At 40.7% G+C, this 19,526-nt stretch overlaps 1 protein-coding gene across 5 annotated transcripts in view; it reads left to right on the top strand.

Annotated features, from left to right (window-relative positions):
- The first annotated feature begins 51 nt into the window (after positions 1 to 51).
- kansl1a (KAT8 regulatory NSL complex subunit 1a) overlaps positions 52 to 19,526 on the top strand; it is a 32,715-nt gene continuing 13,240 nt past the window's right edge. For 3 of the 5 annotated variants that reach the window (XM_042396464.1, XM_042396463.1, XM_042396459.1), the window contains exons 1-2: positions 4,643 to 5,167; positions 8,029 to 9,496. In XM_042396464.1, the coding sequence (XP_042252398.1) occupies positions 8,094 to 9,496 (1,403 nt within the window). In that variant the 5' untranslated portion in view covers positions 4,643 to 5,167; positions 8,029 to 8,093. Of the gene's footprint in view, positions 115 to 1,380; positions 1,464 to 4,642; positions 5,168 to 5,222; positions 5,343 to 8,028; positions 9,497 to 19,526 lie in introns of those variants that run through there. The other 2 variants (XM_042396460.1, XM_042396462.1) reach the window with 2 other exon arrangements.

Below are 19,526 nucleotides of genomic sequence, written 5' to 3'. Positions count from 1 at the left end.
AGACTGACAGCGACGGGAGCCAATAGATAGCCTCAAATGTAAGAATTGACCAATAGCAGCGCAGGGGGGGAGGGTTGTTATCAAGTCGTAAACGGTTAGTAACAGGACAAGCAGGTAAGTAAGATTTTGTCTTGTTATTTTCCTCAAAATTAACAAACGCTCCGCTTGTCAGGAAAAAACACTCATTTGGTTAAACCGTCGGCTGTTTGATTTGAGTAGGTTGTATTTTTTAAGTGCACTTTTCAGCCAAACGTGCAAAAAAAACGGCAGTCATTGAGAAGTCAGGATGGGATCGGGAAGCAAACAAGCTAACGAGCATTAGCTTAGCCTGCTAGCTAAGTTGGCTGTTATTGGCCAGCCGCTCAGCGTTAGCTCCACTACGTCGGTGTACCCCAAACACTAGCTTAGAGAAAGTAGTTATACCACAAAAATTACTGGCAGTGAACTCTTTGACGCGACAGTCAATAAAGAAGCCCCTTTCGTAACTAACGTTTAAATTTCGCAGCTTGGTGTTGACATCATTTAATATCTAAAACTTTTTCATTAACGTTATAAATTTGCAATGATAACGTGAGTGGAGGCATCGTTAGCCAGCTAGCGTTAGCCTGCCAGCTGGACGTGAAAAAAAAAAAACACCGAGACTCAACAAGACAGTTAAAGGACAGGTTCATAAATTTTCAAGTCTGTCAAAAAAACAGCCAGGTGCCCAAAGGAAGATTGAAACTGTTTTTATTGCCATAATCATCTCCCCTGTTCATAACGGCCGTTAGAAGATCCCTTGATAATGCACTTACAGTGTAAGTGATGGGGGACAAAATCCACAGTCCTTCTGTGCAAAATTTTATTTAAAAGTTTATCTGATGCTAATATGAAGCTTTCCGTCCAAAAGAGTCAAATCAAGAAGCTATCTTTCAACGTTACAGTCTTTTTAGTGCCAAGGTCCCTCTTCTTGATACTATACTTTCACCGCAGCTCAACAGGGAAACACTGTCTGAGGAAACACAAAGAGGGAATTTGATGCTAAAAAGACTGTAAATGTGTTAGACATCCACTTGACATGACGAACTCAGACTGCTGAAGCCTCATATAAGCTTCACATCAACTTTTAAATGCATTTTTGCACAAAATGACTGTGGATTTTGGCCTCCATCACTTGCATTGAAAGCACATTTGAAGAGGATCTTTTAATAGCCAGTATGAACAGGAGGAATAATTACAGCCAGGAAATCCTCTTTCACTGTTCATATGGACACCTGACTGTTGTTTTAAGACACACTTGAAAAATTGTGAACCTGCCCTTTAATTAACTTTATGTACTGAGCCTGGCTCTGTGCCGAAATATTCAACTAATGTTTGTCTCTTCATTCTTTTTGTTCTTAGGTGTCATATTATTTCCACGTGTGGACACTGGGATTATGGCCTCTTGGATTATTAAACGGAGTGTTTCAACAATGGAGTTAAAGGTATTCCTAAATAAGCATTACTACTATTTAGTTTTTATTTTTGAGTGAGCCGGAGGGCGTGCTCTTAACCACTTCTCACCCGCGGTTATGGGTTCTTAGAAGTGGCCAGAACGAGAATGAGATTGTGGATACTTGCGGCCGAAATTAATTTCCATTTTAGGGTGCCTTGGCTCACCCTAAAGGTACGGCTGCTCTTTCGTCTCAAGGAGCCACATGAGGTGCAGCATCTCATTTAGGATACTCACTGGACTCATCCCACTGGGACACTGGGCATGTCCAACCGGGAGGAGATCAAGAACATGTTGGATGGATTACATATTCCAGCAAGTGTGGGAACGCCTTGGAATTCCCTGTGAGCCCCCAAGAGGAGCTGGAGGATATGGCCCAGGAGCTCGAAGTTAAGGCAACTTTGCACAGCCTGTTGCCACCATGAGTCAGAACCTGATAAGAAGACGGATGAATGGATTTTTTTTTTTTGTTTTGTTTTTTTGGCATTTCCCTGTATAGCAGAAGAGGATAAATGCAGCTTGTTGGATAATTATCAAAGACGTCAGCAATTTGATGCTGGCATTTGAAGGCTTTTATGTAGATATAGATTTGATATAATTTCGACACAGGCAATTAGACAGCTCACTCTCTTTCTCTCACTCACACATGCACACACATTGATAATAACTAATTATGCATGTCTACTCTGGTAGTCTGATAATGAACAGAGGCCATGCCCGACCTGTTGGAAGTAAGTGGTATGCATTCATTTGCATTACTTAACAGTAACATTGGTGTACGTCAGTGTGAGTCTCAAGCACCGGCTGATCAGGGGTACTGAACTCATCCAAATTCACAACACTTACGTAACCCATTTCTGATGATTAGCAGGCTTAAAGTAATGATAAACAACATTAACATATTGACATTTATGTGTTATAACCTGTCAAATAATGTCATAAAACATCCAATGTGTGACATGTCTTTCCTGTGAAAATCCTCTAGTGCACAGGAAGTGATAAACAGTTGTTAATTTCAATATTACATAAGATAAACTGGATTAGCATGAGCAATGATAGTCACTACACAGACAAAGAATAGGCGAGTAACTAATCCTCAGTTTAAAATTCAAGACAAGATATCACAGAACTGAACACGTAGTTCAGTTCACATAAATACTCGTATAATGTTACAGAGGCCCCACAACTACACTGTAACATGAGGATTTAGTCATAATAAGTACCAACAAACACTGAGTGACTGAACGAAAAATTCCTTAGATCATATTTCCACCTCTAATGTCGGCGTCACATTTTAATACTAATCATTGTAATGCTAAGACAGACTTTCATCATCTATGTAAATAAATGTGTTAAATTCTTAAACTTAATTTTGAGCTACATGATGCAAAATTTAAATTTTCTTAATTCTCTCATCAGCCGAAAAAGCTAAATGGAAATACAAGGCTGTATACATTCATAAATTAGATGCCAAGTCCTATTTCTAACAGTTAATAATTATAGGGGATGGGCACAAGTAAAGCAATACCTACAGTCCAATCCAATATCTCTGCAACAAGTATTACTTTCCTAAAGCTAGGGCGGGGTACAACACCAAGTATCAAACACTGTCAAGTACTGAAGGCTGGCATCCAGATGTCAGGTTCAATTTGTTGCCTTGTTGACTTATTATTTGACCAGGCAATTCCCAATTTGAATCACAATTTTGCCAATTTAGGACTAAAGTTTTTGTACAGCTGCTTGTTCTTAGACAGTATTTAATATTTGAGAACTTTAGCCTCATTTTTCTCAAAACAAGGTATCGGTTTAGTATTGGTGCTAAACCTCAAGTATTGTATTAGTATCAAAAATATCAGTTTTAAACAATACCCAGCCCTATTTAAAGCTTTTTTGTACAGTTTTGTTGAGACTGTAATCATAATTGTTTATCATTATAACTTAATTATAACTATAACAGTTTGAGGTGGTGTTGTACTACATTATAAAATATTAGGTTCATCTTAATCTACTACAACTCAACCAGCTAACCTCAAATGAAAAATTAGCAACCTCTGAGACAGACTACAGACTAAACAAATCATGTATTTGACTGCATTATATTAGTGTTTTTGCTTTATGTCCACCCCCTGTAGTTTGATATGTTGAGATCAGTGTAGGTCGTTAGGTTGGGTGCAACTGGGTGCTTTCCCCCGATCCGTACACAGCAGGTGACGTTGTTTTCTATTTGGGCTACAGCTGAATTTAACAATCATGTGTATTAGAGCTCCTTCAAGTGGCCACTAGCTGTACCTTCACAAAGGCTGCTGTAGTGGACGGTGATCTATAGTTCCCTTTGAAAAGTGACATGAAAGAAAAGAGGCGATCTAGACTCAGCTCAGTTTTCTTTATAGGGTTAATCCCCTCTATTGTTATCTGAATCAGAAACAGATTTATCGCCAAATAGGTTTACACAAACAAGGAAGTTTCCTTGGTGATATGGTGCATAGCGGTCAAAAAATATACAACACAAGTACCTGTACAAAGAAAGAGAAAAAAAATACAACCATAAAAGATAGAAGATATAACGATATGAATAAAAATGTACAATTAAAATGTGAAATATTGTAAATATAGTAAAAATATATTCATTTATTTCACAAGATATTGACTTGGATTGCTTAAAAGTAACTATAAAAACAGTATAAATGGTACATGTAGTGTGCAAATGTAAAATTACAAATAATTACTATACTGTGCCATAGTTTAATGTACACGTTACTTTAATGCAATTATTTGTTATGTAATACCTAATAGAAAAAAGTACCAATTATAATTTAGCTATTTAAAAGAGCAAATCAATCCTTTTATGTAGGGACATGTCAGTTATATGTTAATCTTGGCTTGGTTTTGTGTCCATGTGCTTTATGTGGATACAAAACATGTGCAATAACGGGAAATATTTATTGCACGTACGGTGGATGAGAGAGTCATAAATAGCAGTGGAAATATTTCCACATTACCTTCCGGCAGCAGCTTTTTATAACAGCCTGGTTCTAACAAGTGCAGAATTGACATTGCGCTATCTTTTGGAAGACAATGCCCTCCTGTGGTATCTTCTTTTGAGCTTTTATGTCGTTTCTTATCTGCCCTTTACTCTAGTGGTGAGTATGAGAAATGTCTCCCGCCTACCAGCAAGCAACACACGCACACGCGCGCACGCACACACACAAACACACACAGCACTTCTGTGTTTGTCAGACTCAAATCCGAGGGAGAGGAGCTAGCCGCCATTTTCTAAGCGTCTCTCCCTAAAACGAGAGAAAAGGGCTCGCGACAAACTGCCATCAGGATTACATTTCGCTTACTGAGAATCGGGATTTTTGTTCAGGAGTGCCGTGAAATCCTCTACATGTGAAGTATTTCGGATTAGAAAGGACTGTTTCACGGCCTCGTCTTATATTCGCTGTAGCGGCGAGGCGAGCTAGCAGCCGAGCGAGGTGTAGATCGTTGATTCGCCCGTCGCCTGAATCCGGAACGGACCCGGGCGGCTCTGTGAACTGGGCCTTTTCTGGCATTCTGGTTGCATTTTTGGACCCGTTGATGGCATAGTGATCGAGTCAAGACGCGTTTTTGTGATAGCACCCTTGGTTTTTTTCACCAAAAAACTGCAGGGGATTGTTGCCGAAATTCCCTCGGATAGTGCAACCTCGTCACGTGGTAGGTTCCTCCTTTTTCTTTGTTAGCGAGCTAGCTAGACTGGCAAGGTCTACTCCCAACTTCTCAGCTTTTGACATATCTGCATTAACGCTACGCACTGTTTGATTGCCCACCAGCCAGTATGCTCAAGCAGGGCAAATGACGGTCACCATAGATTTACAACAACAGGCTTCCTGTATGTATTTCCTTGAATTGCAATGCATACCATGTCTCCACTATGCATTAGGTCTTAACGCGTTGTTTAAAATAAGTTGTGCGTGTGTGTCACGTTATTGTGGTCAGATATTAACGCGTGCGATGTTGCAGTATCTGGATTTTAACTGTGATGCAAATGCATGTGATACCGTGGCTTTTTTTTAACGTGTAATGCATTTTACGTTGGGGCGTTATTGACTTAAAACTATTACCGAGGTGAGCGTAGGTTACGCAGCCAGTGACTTAAAATGTTTACTTGCCCAAACGAGGTTTGCGTTAAGCTGCACAAGTCGGGTTTCACTTAAAAAACAAAACAAAAAAAATAATACCAGAAATCGCCAAGTTTAGTTGCTGAAACGAAAGCGACAAAATCACACATAATATGATGAGGGGAAGGTAGCGTTACACTGCAGTTGGCTTGAGAGATCCCGCACGCTAGCTTGCGAGCAGGTTGTTTCTTGCATCAGCAGCTTTCCCGAGCTAACGTTAGCCAGAAGCGAAGCGCACTCCGTTGTACAGGGTGACACGGTTTAACCAGATATTTATCTTTCGCTTCGTGTTAGGTTGATGTGGTTGATCGGTGGCGGATTTTTTTTTTCCTCCCCCCTTTACTGGCACGGTTCAATGAAACAACAAAACACAGTCTGATCTTAAAAGGTTTTCCGCGGAAGCTGTTAAGGATTCAAGGTTGTGAAATAGCGTTATTACACTTGTAACTGTTACGCACCAAGAACAGAGGCGCCAGCCGTCCTTTTAAATTTACAAATGTTTTTGTAAACACCAGGAAGACATTTTGGTGATTACGTTATGGTTGGCTAACGGTGGATGTGGACGTTTTTGTCGCATCTCTAGCCAGACAGTTTAAAGAGATCCAGTAGTTATCGAACATATTAATCATGGTTATGCGATTACTGACGATAGTTATTCAATTTCCTTTCTTGTAGCATGAACGAGGTCGGTGTGTTTGGAGCGGAATGGGCGGTTTTAGGTAGATGAATTGCATTGCATAATCTGCTTCGGAAATACCAACATGGCGTAGTGCGCGCTGACTAGAAACTGCGGTGAAATACTGAGCCCCATTCATCTGACCCTGCAGACGATACACGGAGATGCAGCTCGCTTTCATCTAGTGTTTTATTAGAAGCAAGTCTTTCTTCAACTTGATATGGATAGACAGGCAGCTGTTGTAACTGACATGTTAACCAGTGAAACAGGCATTGTGGTTCTGAATATATTTATATATATTTATGTATATATATATACACATATATAAATATATGTATATAAATAAAACATATTAGCTGGTAATAATATTTGGTAAATTAAGAAGGTATAATAGGTTGAGCTGAAATTGACACAGGGACCTAGAGAGGATGACATCATGTGCTTTGGACTAATGCTGGGGCCTAAATCCACCTACTTACACTCCCTGTGTGGAACCCTGCTGCACACTGACTTGCCAGGCCACATGTAGGGCAGTGGGGTTTGGACAATTTGCATTGGTTTTCTCTTTCTTCCTACATCAGAATTGAATTCCAAAGCTTATTCTTTGAAGAGGAGCCTTGTAAGTAAATTACAATGAAGGCTTGTTCACACAAGCATGGGTGTAGTGGGAATTATTTATTGGCTTGGGATTTAGCTCAGATGTCTGCTGTTATTCCATCTTTATGGTTAGCATCCCACTCCCCAAGGTCAGTGCATATTACAAGTATTTTTGTGTCTACTTAGTCTTGGAAGACGGGTGTTTGTGGACCTAGCCCTAATCCATTATTGTGATTACAGTGGAATCAAATTACATTTTCTGGATTTTTTTTTTTTTTTTTTTTTTGTCAACCAGGTCAACAAAATGTCACCACTTCATTTAATGAGGCTTTTTAACTACATGAGTCGTAGATATTTACTTTTCTGCTTGAGTTAGTATATGAGACTTAATTTTATGCAGTGGTATTAGTGCATTTTCACAGTTTATATTTGGTGTCAGATGTTTAACAAATGCTCCTTTCTTTTTGGGTGGTGTTGAAGTAATTTTCCACTCACTGTTAAGGCTTACAGAACCTGTAGTGCAAGTATTTCAGTTGTATGTTTCTATTATATATAGGTACAGCTTGACTTCCTGTTGTTTTTTCACAAAATCCCCACTGAAGAAATATGTAATATTATGGAGAAATGTGCATAAATAGATACTTTATATTTTTGTATTAATTTTAAGTTTTGAGTCCACTTGGTCACAAAGCACTCTCATTGCCTTTGAGACCAAGCTATTGTGTAACATGTATTTAGGCTATCAAGTTAGCTGTCATTTCTAACTTAAATAATTGAGTGCACTAAAAAAAAAAAGAATAATTGTGAGTTCTCTAATACAAATTAAATTTCTGTAGAGCAGTATTAAATCAAGATTTGAACATGTTGTAGGTAGTGTCTGTATGTGTTTGTTTACGCTATGTGGTTGTGGGTGCATCACTGTACAAGGTTGGGAATGTTACCTCTGAATTGTTGATAGGAAAATATCTCCACCCAACACCCTCTGGTGCCAACTGGATCAGAATTCGATGCAATAATGTTTTATGTACGCTGAAGTTTTTTAGTTAATTAGATGACTTTGTTAAACTTTATTTCTCGTTTCTCCTGTCTTTTTTTTTTTTTTTCCTTCTTTTTGTTATTCCCAGGCTGTCCTCTGGGGCAGTAAGCGGGTGGTGTGGAGCAGGCCGCGGTGCCCGTCCCTCTGCACTGCATGGCTGCGATGGCGCCCGCTCTCACCGACGCCCCAGCCGAAGCTCACCACATCCGCTTCAAACTGGCTGCCCCATCCTCAAGTCTCTCACCGGCCAGTGCAGAGAACAACGGTAACGCCAGCAACATCCTCATCCATAGCAGCGGCCCCGCTAAGTGCAAAGCCGCCCCCGAAGAGTGTCCTCTTGACTTTTGTGGCGGCGACCAGGAGCAGCAGCAACAGCAGCCCCAAGCCGACTCTGTGGCCCAGGCCTCGGCCCTGGGCAAGCTCCAGCCACTGGTGGCTTCTTACTTATGCTCTGATGTGACACCTGTCCCTTCAACTAAGGAGTCAATCAAGCTTCAAGGAGTCCTCATCAAACAGTCTGTGTTGAAAAGCCACAGAATACTGCCCAGCTCTCTGCTAAACGGCGGAGGAGACTTCCTTTTGAGGAAGAGGCAGGCGATAGAACTTTCTGGCGGCCAGCTCAAAAGCCTCATGAGTGGCAGCACGAACGGAGGTGGCCAGCCCATGGCACCTGTCAATGGCCTGGCCAAGAAGCTGGCCACTATGTCTGGCTCTGGCTGTGTGATGGCAGTGAATGGTGACAAGCCTTCTGCCACCACAGACTCCCAGTCCCAGAACCTGCCCTTGGACTCTGAGACCTTGACAGCTACCTTATCAGGGCATATCCCGGTGAAAGGAACCCTTAAACAGAAGCATTCCTCTGGGGTTTCTCAAAATACAGATGGAAAAAACCTTGAACCACCAGTGCTTCAGTCTGCTGCACTTTCCCCCTTTACCCATGACAACCCTAACCCCTCTGTACAAGTGAATTTGGAGGAGGCTGATTCACACACGCCTACCAGTCAGCCACAGGGTTCGGACAGGGAGAGACCAGGTAGCAGCCAGCAGGGCTCCCCTTCTTGCACACCTTCACCACAGCCTCCTCTTCCTTGTAGTTCTTCCTCGGACAGCCTTGAGGCCCACGTTAGGGAGCGCACCCTTCTCAACACCAGCCGCCAAGCTGAGATCGAAAGCCGGCTGCGGCGCTTGCGCAAACGTCTTCAGGTGGTACAGGCTAAGCAAGTGGAGCGGCACATTCAGCAGCAGCTAGGTGGCTTCTTGGACTCGGCTCTCAGCCGGCTGCTGGCTGGGAACCGTAAAGAGGCGGCAACCCCTACAGCTACATGGAGGACTGGACGCCACTCTTCCTCAAACAACAGAGACGGTCTCAGTCGCTTCCTGAAAAGTGGCTCCATGCCCTTGGAACTGGAGAGGCTGTATCTGAGCGGATCAGCCAACCTTCATTCAGCAGAAAGCGCCTTTGACTCAGATGTAACAGAAAGTAGCTCTGGAGGGGACTCTGACCTGGAGGAGGAGGAGCTGACCAGAGTGGACATTGAACAGCGACATGTCAAAATGTAAGTTTTGTAAAGTAAAGTGTCCCTCATTACATACATGTGTATGTGATTCTGCAGCAATGGAGAATTCACTCCAGCAGAGAATTCAGTATTTATGTGGGGAAAAAAGGTTTTATAATGAACCTCCTCTGTAGGATTCAGTAAAAATTGACTATATTGTTTTCTACACTTGCCCCCTACCAAAAGTAACTCACATTACTCTTACAACCATGGTGCTCATAGCTCAAATGTCCTGTTAAAGTCCCTGTATTTCCAGGCTCTGCAAAACGCTACTCAGGCCTAGCAGGTGCTAATGACAATTATAACTGCCTCATCTGCCTCAGTAGTGGTTGGTTGAAACTCCAGGGAGGGGAGAGAGATACCATTCCCCCAGAGAGCATGTACAGTGGTGTGGGTGGTATCATCCTGTGGAGAACACAAAGGCTCGAATGGACTCTTAGTGAAAAAGCTCTCTCGTCACACAGTGCTTCCTCCTGAGAGGGCCACGGCTGAAACTGAACGCTCTGTTTATCTGCATAGCGAACAAGTGAGCGCCTACAGAGCCAGTGAATGTTTTGGTTTTAACTGAAACCGAAAAGAAACGCCGACTCGGGCGGCAGTGGTTTTGTAGAAGGTGCAGGTTTTATGTTTTTACATGCTGCCTGTTGTGATGTCAGGTTTACCTCAGCAGGAGCCTGCAAATGTATTCCATGGGAAGTTCACATCACAGTACTTGTTTCTGTGTCATTAGTGTTGGGAAGGGGGAAAAAAACTCCAGCAGGTGGGTCAGCAGCGTTAATGGACTAACTGGCCTGTGTAGGATTGGGTAGATTATTAACAAAGTCGCTGAGAACACTGATTTTTATTATCCTTTTTCTGTGTTGACTTTAGACCTTTGACCTAAATATTTTTCAAACCTAACAGGAAGCCGTGTGTGCTGCATGAATGACACAATAGCAACAAAAAAAAGTTCCTCGTTGACGTATTCATACTTTCTTATCCAATTTAAGATCAGAGGAGGTATTAGATCAGTGTGTTAACAGCTTCACATGGAAAAGGAGTTTAGATCTGACAGCTGGGTGTTGTTATGTAAGATCCATTTATAGTAAATTAGCAACAGTGTAGAAATTTTGGAATATTGTCCTCCATGATATGGGTGTTTTTGTTTTTTATTTGTGAATCATAAAATTAGACATTAAGGCAGTAAAAAGCCTTTCAGGTGAACTAATTTGACTGTGAATAAAAGCCCTACCCTGGCAGTTTTATTGTAAGTAAAGACTTAAATAAGCTGTTATGAATGTACAAAATAAATCAAAGATTGATGATTATTCACATCATTCAAGCTTAAATATCAAAGCCCTTAAATAATGAGTATATTCTGATACACAGTCTGATATTTTTTATTTTGGAATTAGCTGTATGATAATCAGTTGACTAATCATTTGTTACTTATAACTAAAGGATAAATATTATTTGCATCCCCACTCTTTTTATGATATTAGTCATATGATTTGGTTGTTTTTCTTGTAGTCAGAGATGTACCCATCTAGAGGAGTTTTGAAAACTGAGACTCTTGGGAATAGTAGGTGTTTTCCACAGTTTATAAATGTTCTTTGAAATATAGCAGGAGATATAAATCAGTTTATTTGTTTGTTATAGTAAATGGCATTTGAGAGGGTTAGCTACATTAGACTCATGATAAAAATAGCAAATGGCAACATTTTAAATAGTATTTTCTCATTAATTTAGGAATAAAATGATTAGATGAAAATGATCAAATTTAATATCTTGGACAGCCATGAATTGTTATTTTGTATTTGGCTGGAACCGACAGTGTTTATCATGTGCATATTTTGTAAACACAGCAAATAATTAAATCACATAAATATAAATACCCTACTAAGGCAAATTAAGTTAAAGGCTGCATTAATTAAAGGTCATCACGGTGTTATGGAGGATTGGTTTATAGATGCATAGTAGTTAACCCTTTGTTGTAACACTACCTCAGCACAGTCATACATTATCTAGCAGTGTTGTGCATATTTTTTACAAACCCAGAGTAATCATCTCCATTCTGTCATATTCATGCTCTGATCAAAATCATCCGGCTCTGGTTGTTTGCTGAGACCAATCATATTTCTCGCAGCCTCCGCACACTCCATGTAGCACTACTACATGTAGTTAGATCTTTTGAAAAGGCACAAGAAAGATGTTGAGGTATTATTTAGATTTAATAGCAGGGCTAGGGTAGCTGCCTCAATAATACAATGGTAATATGACTCCTACCTTGCTCATTACAGCCATTGTTGCTTTTGTCTCTATTGTGAAAAAATACTAGTAGCATTTTTTATCATCTGCCTTAATCTGTTTTATTTTTATTTATTTGGCAAGGATGATGCATGTAGGCATTGTTGCATTTAAATAAAATGCAACCGATGCAGTGTATATAGGACTTGTAGCCTTTTGCAGTCCTTTTCCCTTGTCTTATTTCCGTAATCAAGTGTGGAGGACTGTCGGTCTGAGCACTTGATGTTTTATGGAAAAGGTCTGGGGCTGGACCTGGGTTCATCTGTGCATCTCCACTCAGCAGAAGTAGGAACAGTACTGTGTTTAAGACACACCATGTGTTATTTCCTTTGTAATGTTGGTCTTTGCCTGTTGCAAAGTGGAGTAAATTATAAAGTATGCCGTCGCCAAAAAAGTTCAATTGTACTCTGTCCGGTAAGAGTGAAATTTTGGCAGAGGTGTTTGATGTTTCATCTCTTCCTGATTCAAAGGAAAACTTAAATCATCAAAGCCTGCTTATGGCTGTTTTGTTTTTTTGGCTTTTGTTCTTTTCCACTTGGACAAAGCTTATGTATGGGTGAGGATTAAAGACACTCACCAAAACACACACCAAGGTAGATAAAAATGGCAAGAAAAGGCGGTATATAGAGTAGGGCTGGGCCATAAAGATGTTCATATCAATTAGGGATATTAATTTCAGTTAATTTTGCTTTGGATAGACCGACGCCCATTAACTGGTAACTAACCGGTTAGTTTTAAAGAAATTTGATGTAGCTTTTGTTTGTGAGAGGTGGTCAGAGCTAGCTTGTGTTTTCAATGCGTTCAGTCACAGTAGCTCTTGATGGAATAACGTACTCAGGCTTGAGTTACTGAACTAGCTCTTTCAATCCTTCACCCTCTACCACACTGATTGCCAGCATATCGGTCTCAATATTCAGCACACCGACTGGGTGATGGCCAAATAAACAAAGTAACACCTATGTTGTTATTACCGATTGACCGTAGGATTAGTGCGCTAGGCTAACAGTCCGTCAGCTGTGTGACTTAATGTTCGCGCCGTAATGTCTTTCAGAGCACACAAGCACCGTGAACACACCTGTCACCTGACCAGTATGGTTCTGTTAAACCAGAGACACCGTAGCTACACCTTACACAATATTTGGGCTACGCACGGCAGGGCTATGCTAACGATGCTAGCCATGCTAACTAGCAGCTAGCTGCCGTGCAGGTAGGTAAAAGGGATGCGTCACGTCTCTTACTGACTGCGGGTTGGTGTTTCTGTCGGTGTTGGAGCCTCCGTGTGAGGAGCTTTGGTTGGTAAATGTGTGTTTTTAAAACTTATTTCAGGGTTGCGCTCATTCTCAGTCCGGCAAGGCACCGAAATTTGGCACCGACCAATCTCACGTGAAGTAATAAGTTCTGTACCCGACCCTAGTATGCAAAGTAACCTATAAACTGACATGTGTAACCAGTCAAAGATATTATCTGTGGTTAACCAATTAATGGTTAACCGTTAACATCCCTAATATCAGTCAATACCGATAATATAGTTTGAGAAGTCAAATCATTATTTCTTTCACGTTTAAAGGCTGAGTTTGCTCCCCAGTTAAAGTTGAAGAAACCAGACAGTTAATTGTGGTTTTATGGTCAGAACATGACAAACACCTATCAGACAGCCAGACATTTCATACAAATCTGAGGTACAACATTCAAAACAATTGTAATGATAATCTTTTTTCAACATCAAAATATGTATGAGTAAAATTAAGTAAAATCCTATTTCCACACATCTATGATGGTTCGGACCACAAAGTGAGTTACATGTCCAGTAACACACGATAATGTAAGCATTTAAACTCCAACTAAATAACAGAAATGAAAACAAACCCAGTACATAACCTACAGAAATCACCTCTGCCCTGATGAAGTTGTGACTGATGTGCTGTGGGAAGCGTATTGTCTCATTTCCTGTCACAGGTAGTGTTTTTGCTGCTCTAAACCTACTTCATTTTGCTGTATTCTTCTCTTTACAGCAGCTAATTACCTGCAGTACATTTAAACTTACACTAGTTCTGCTCAAGCACTCATAGCTCTCTTCTTCTTTTAGCAACTTTCTCACTACTCCCACGGTTGTTTACATACTATTCAGATCTGCTAGTTACTTTACCTAAGCAGTTAGTGACGGCTGCTCTCATTCCCTCTCAGTATATATATTATATCAAACATTTATATTGAGATAAATATTGTTATGGTTTTATCGCCCAGCGCTAATGTAGAGGAAAGTGTGGAGCCTAACAAATCAACCCTGCTGTCGGCAGCCATCTTGCCATGATAAGGTTATCTTTTGTAATAGCAAACATGACACATCTTGTTGCCGCTTTAGCATGAAAGCTCTCCAGCAGCCAGCCATTATGAGGGTTTTATTGTGAAGCAGCTAGAGCTTATTTTCACCATTGTTAACAACTGCTAAGTCCTCACTGTGTAAATATAGGACTCCATGCACATACTGACATTTTTCAGTGCTTTTCTTTCTTTCTTTTTTTTTTTTTTTTTAAAGTGGATTTTTAAATTTTTTTTTATTCTACCAGTATTAAATGTCGCAGGTGAAAGTGAAAGTCTACTACTGTTGGTGTGAACCACCACCTCCAAAACATCAGGCAAATTGAAGTTGCTGACATGGTGACAGGTTTTACTTTCAGACTAAATTCCCCTGAACCTGTTAAACAACTAAACCAAACCAGGTCTACTACGCGTTTCCGTTTGTATGGCTACATGTAACACAGATGCAGTCACTGATAACTGTAGTACAGTAGTAATTCAGGCTTCTGGTTGTGTATATGGCTTATTAAAATGTAATTTTAACACCACAATCCTATAAAGGTGGATTCATTTGATAATGAATCTAGTTGACTGGGAGGGGAATCTGATTATTCAGTATAATCTTTAGATGTAGACCCACATAATGTCCTGCTGATATTGAGATGGTGGCTGTTTTTAATAATGATTCACTTTCCCACATGAGTTGCATCAGCAGAACCGATGTCATTTTTCAGCCATGTGAATAACCCACACCTGAGAGCACCTGGCAACCGGTTCAGCCGTGTTGGCCTCTATTACTTGCAACACAATGCCTCAAAATCATGCAATTTGAGCATAACAAAATAAAACTCGGTCATGTTAATTTGCTCAAAAGATCTTGAATAAGCCGCGTTTGAAAGTTTTTGTGTCGCCGTCACAATAGCACCAATCATTTTTATAGGTTTGCCAATGTTTGCCAAGCGGTAGCACATGTAAGCCTAATAATTCCCTGTACACCGAGCGAAAGCTGCCATGGAAATCTAAAATTGTCTGTCTGTAATGCCCTCATAAGCAGCTGCCCGATGCCATTGTATAATCATCCACCCCACAACAAGTTAAAAACTGGTTCTCTACATAGGAGAAACCTTACTTCACTGTGAACAAGTTAGTAGTCTTCCAGGAAGTAGGGTGTGTGAGCGTATAACCATAATGTCACATTTTCACAACTGACATTTTGCCTCAGTCACCAATTAATGGCTTACAGCACTACACCAGTAAACACTACAGACAATGTAATGTCTTCTTCAGGCAGCAGCACCTCAATTATTCAACGTCAGCTGAGTTGACAGCAGTGTGGAAAATAACCTATTTGGGCTGCTTGTATGGATGCAGTGTATTGCTTACAACTAATCCCGTCATCCCTATCTATACTGTATACGTGGTTTCCCGTATCTTAGAGGATTGGGGGCCAGCCAACATCTGTTGCCATGCTTATGCTGCAGGGCCTTTATGCTCGAGCCAGTGTGTCTGTCTGTGAATGTGACGTCCATAATGGCCTCTAGCAGGGTGTGGGTGCTGCTAGCCTCAGAAATGAATGTTAATACGCCAGTCTCCTTTTTTTTTTTTAATACTAGCTGCACAATTACTTGGTGAATACGTTTTAGAATTACATATTCATGGAAAGTCTGTCATTAGGGCACGTTACACGGAACACGGGTTGCTGTGTTGAGAAAAGAGTGGGCACTGTGTCTTGTTTCTGAGGCAACAATAATGCTCATCAGGAAATCTCAGATCTTACATAATGGCTCGTAGACTGACCAATGAAAATGTCTGAAATTGTTATCTGACTAGCGCTAAAATGTACCCAGGTTTGCAGGCTTTTTGTCTGCCAAATGATAAAGCTAAGGCTAGAGGATCCAGAGTGTTGCTTGTATGGTCTTTATGCAGTGAGACTGTTAAAATGCCTGTCTTCCTGCTGCTCTTGAATTAGGGTAACTGGGTTGGCCGAGACTACAGCGTGCCTTTCATGCTTATGGCTCAGCATTACTCTGCAGTCTGAGTAGCTTAGCTATGTTTTTTTTTTCTCCCCTCTTTCCATTCCTCTGTGTGTGTGTCTGTGTGTGTGTGTGTGTGTGTGTGTGTGTGTGTACTTATGTATGTATGTGAGTGCATGTATAGGTTTCTGTCCTGTTTGACACATCTGGATGTGTTTAGCTCGGCCCGAGTTCCTCAACACGAACCCACAGGCGTTACATAACCCCCCTCTTTTATGTAATGACTGCTGCAGCTCTCTGGCTGAGTTTGCCCTCTCTAGTTTTTCCTGCCCCACACCCTGTCGGCCTACCTCGTTCAATCCCGACTCCCGAGCAGTTTCTTCCTGTAAAAAGACGAGTTTAACCAGCTGGCCTGTGAAATTTCAACCAGCCATCCTGGCAAATCGGAATAAACCTGAGAAATTGTTGTTTCAATCTCCCAAAACCGTTCAGTGTTTGGATCATTTTCTGCTCTTTCAACACGCTTTGAAAATCCTTGACTCTAGAGAACAAAGAAATTAAAATGACAGCTGCTGCTTTGATTTCTCTTGTTCTCGTTAGTGAGCATGAATGATGACTGACTGGTTAGTGAAGCATAATTGAAAAGTGGTTTTATTTCATTTTGTATGGAAAAGCAAAATGTCTGCAGGCTTTTGTTTTGCCTTACCTCTATTCATAACAGTGTCCTTCTGTCAGATTCTGTACAAGGAGCTCATTTTTCAAAATGTGAACATGGGTATGAATAAAGTGGAAATCATAGAATTAGCTGTTACCTAATGTACATAATTGAGCAAATCAAGTTAACCACGTTGTGTACTGACATAGGCTGTCCTGATCAACTGTTTTTTGATATTGATTATCTGTCATTAATCACAATAGAGTAGTTAGATTTTCCCCTCATAATATATTTAGGTACATAGTCCACCATAATAGCCTGAATTAAAATGCCAGTGTAGTTTAGATTAGATATGTTTGACAGCCCAGTACCGCACTGCTGTGCTTTAATGGCCCATTATAATCCTGTTCTTTTGTAAGTCCTCAAGAGAAGGTTGAACTCTTGTGGCAGGAAGGTTTGGAGACTCTTAACCTCTGTTCTCTGCCAGCCAGAGCAATATCTGGACATTCATATCCTGTTTTCAGTCAATGTGGCACATCTGCGTAACCTTACATTGAAGAGGGCCTTTTATGCTTTTCCTTATTTTCAGTCATATATATATATATAATGTTATGTCGGATGTTCATATTAAACATGGCCAAAGTGTCAAATAATGAGGTAAATATCTGTGGAAGTACCTTAATCCCTGTGAACAAAAAGCACCTGCTTCAAACTGCTCTGAACTTTCCATTTCCAACATTTTTTTTCCACTTTCAGTCCAAGCTGACGTCGGCTTGTGAGGGATTTCTTTATATGGTCATCTGCTCCACGCACAGTGTGCTAGTTCACTGCTGCCCTCAGCTACCGTTATGGTGTTTTTCCAATGTTTTGGGGGGAGTCAGGCCGAGCCATGACTCGGGTCGAGCTGGCACTCTGAGAGTGTTTTTCCATTCCACAGCAGGGCAGAGTAAAATAAAGTTGTTTACCTGTTGGAGGCGTGCTGGTCATCTGTAGCTCGTCATCAAACACCAGGCTTCCGGAAAGCTGGCCAATCAAAGATGAGAGGGGAGCCTTAAAGAGACAGGAGCTAAGACTGCCTGTTAGAGACAGAGGCTAAACTGAGGGGCAGCAGAAAGGGCCAGTATAAGATAAATAAGCAGGTTTTTTTGAACTGTGAGTCATGCAGAGCTACTCCAGCAGAGTCCAAAAATAAAAATAAAGAGCTGGAAATGAGCATAATAGGTCCTCTTAAGTCTAATTAAGGAAAAGGGAAAGGCGCAAGCTGTATTTCCAACTAAAACTCAAAACTGTCTGGTCTGTATTCCTTGCATGAAAGTGTCAGAAATCAGCTGAGCGCAGGTGATGTTCACAGCAGCGAGCGTGTGATGGACATAAACGTTGCATGGCTGCATATTTCATGCTGTTCTGATGCAGCTCAATTCACTTCCTCTTCTGTATTCATTGACATTTTTTGCGGTCTGTACTTACTGTTTCTCCCTAAATTCATCTTTGGCATTTTTGTGCCTGGGTGTTACAGAAGACAGTTATATGACATTGTTTTTTTACAATAATGATAGATTTTTTTAACTGAGTATTTAAATGTATTGTAAATGTATTTTTAAAGGTTTTTCATAAGGTTGCTATGAAAAATCTTGAATTGTGTTTAGTTGAATTTATGCCGCATTCCTTGGAAGTATTGCTCGCTCTCATTTAATATCAAGTAATATATTGATTATAGAACGCAGCAGTAAACTAACAATAGTGCAGTCATGTCCATCTTTTATTAAACAAACACCTGTAGAGGAGTGTTGGAGACAGTATCATGGGTACGTCAGAACCCTTATTTCTGAATACTTGTATCCTTTCATGCAGCAGATCAGCATGTGCACAGTCTGCCGAACATGTGTTCAACATTTACATTGCAAGGCAGCTGGATTTGCAAGAATCCATCTTGTCAGGCTTCAAGTTATGCACTTGTGGCCGAAACTCAGCGGTTCAGACCAATCTGCGTCCTATGAGAAACTACTGGCAGTCGCGGGCGTGGTTTACGTGTGACGAAAGCGAGAAGCGACTGTTGGTTTGAAACAGAAACGAAGAGGTTAATGTAGATGCATCAGTAATGTCAGAACTGGAGAGTGTTTATATAACCACATAGGGAGCTAAACTGACTTGCTAGGTTTCAAAGTTCCTCAGACTGCGGCTTGTTGTTTCCTCTTTAGTGCTCTCCTACTATATCATACGGTTTGTTGATCTGATTGGTTGAAGTTAACCAATGATATACAGATGATTCATCCAATCGCCAAATATTTTTTGAAATCACCGGCCCTTTTCCAAACAGTTTCTAAGGACGACTTCTCGGTTGGTTCTGTGTAACAAACCATCTGGTGCATCAGGTTAGTTCAACCCATGTTTGACCCATTCATAGTGCTGGCTGATGAAACAATAACAATATATCAGTTTATCTGCTAGAGAAATTCCAATCACCTCAGCCATTTTTGGTAAAGTGTGCTGCAGAATTACACAACCTCTTACAAGCATCGGACAAATACCTCCCCAGTTAGAGAATTAATCTCCTTCCACCAGCCAATTGTGCCTCCATATGGAAAGGAAGTGCACCCCCTCCAGTATTAACAAACACACTATGGAGGGAAAGACGGCAGGAAGATGAAAGATGGCATAAGATATTTTCATATAATGGCTAGCAGAGTGTGGAGAGAGACAGTCTGTGCAAATTTAATCAAAGATGATGAAGTTCTTGACACATAAAATGTGATATAAATGTGATTTCTGTGCGTTTTCGCTTGTAGGGTGTTTTCTCATAAGAAAATGGGTTCTCTTG

This window comes from Thunnus maccoyii, chromosome 20, assembly GCF_910596095.1.
Source record: "Thunnus maccoyii chromosome 20, fThuMac1.1, whole genome shotgun sequence".
Lineage (NCBI taxonomy): Eukaryota > Metazoa > Chordata > Actinopteri > Scombriformes > Scombridae > Thunnus > Thunnus maccoyii.
The sequence above is the reverse complement of the archived record's forward strand: the minus strand, read 5'-3'. Positions and strand labels throughout refer to the sequence as shown.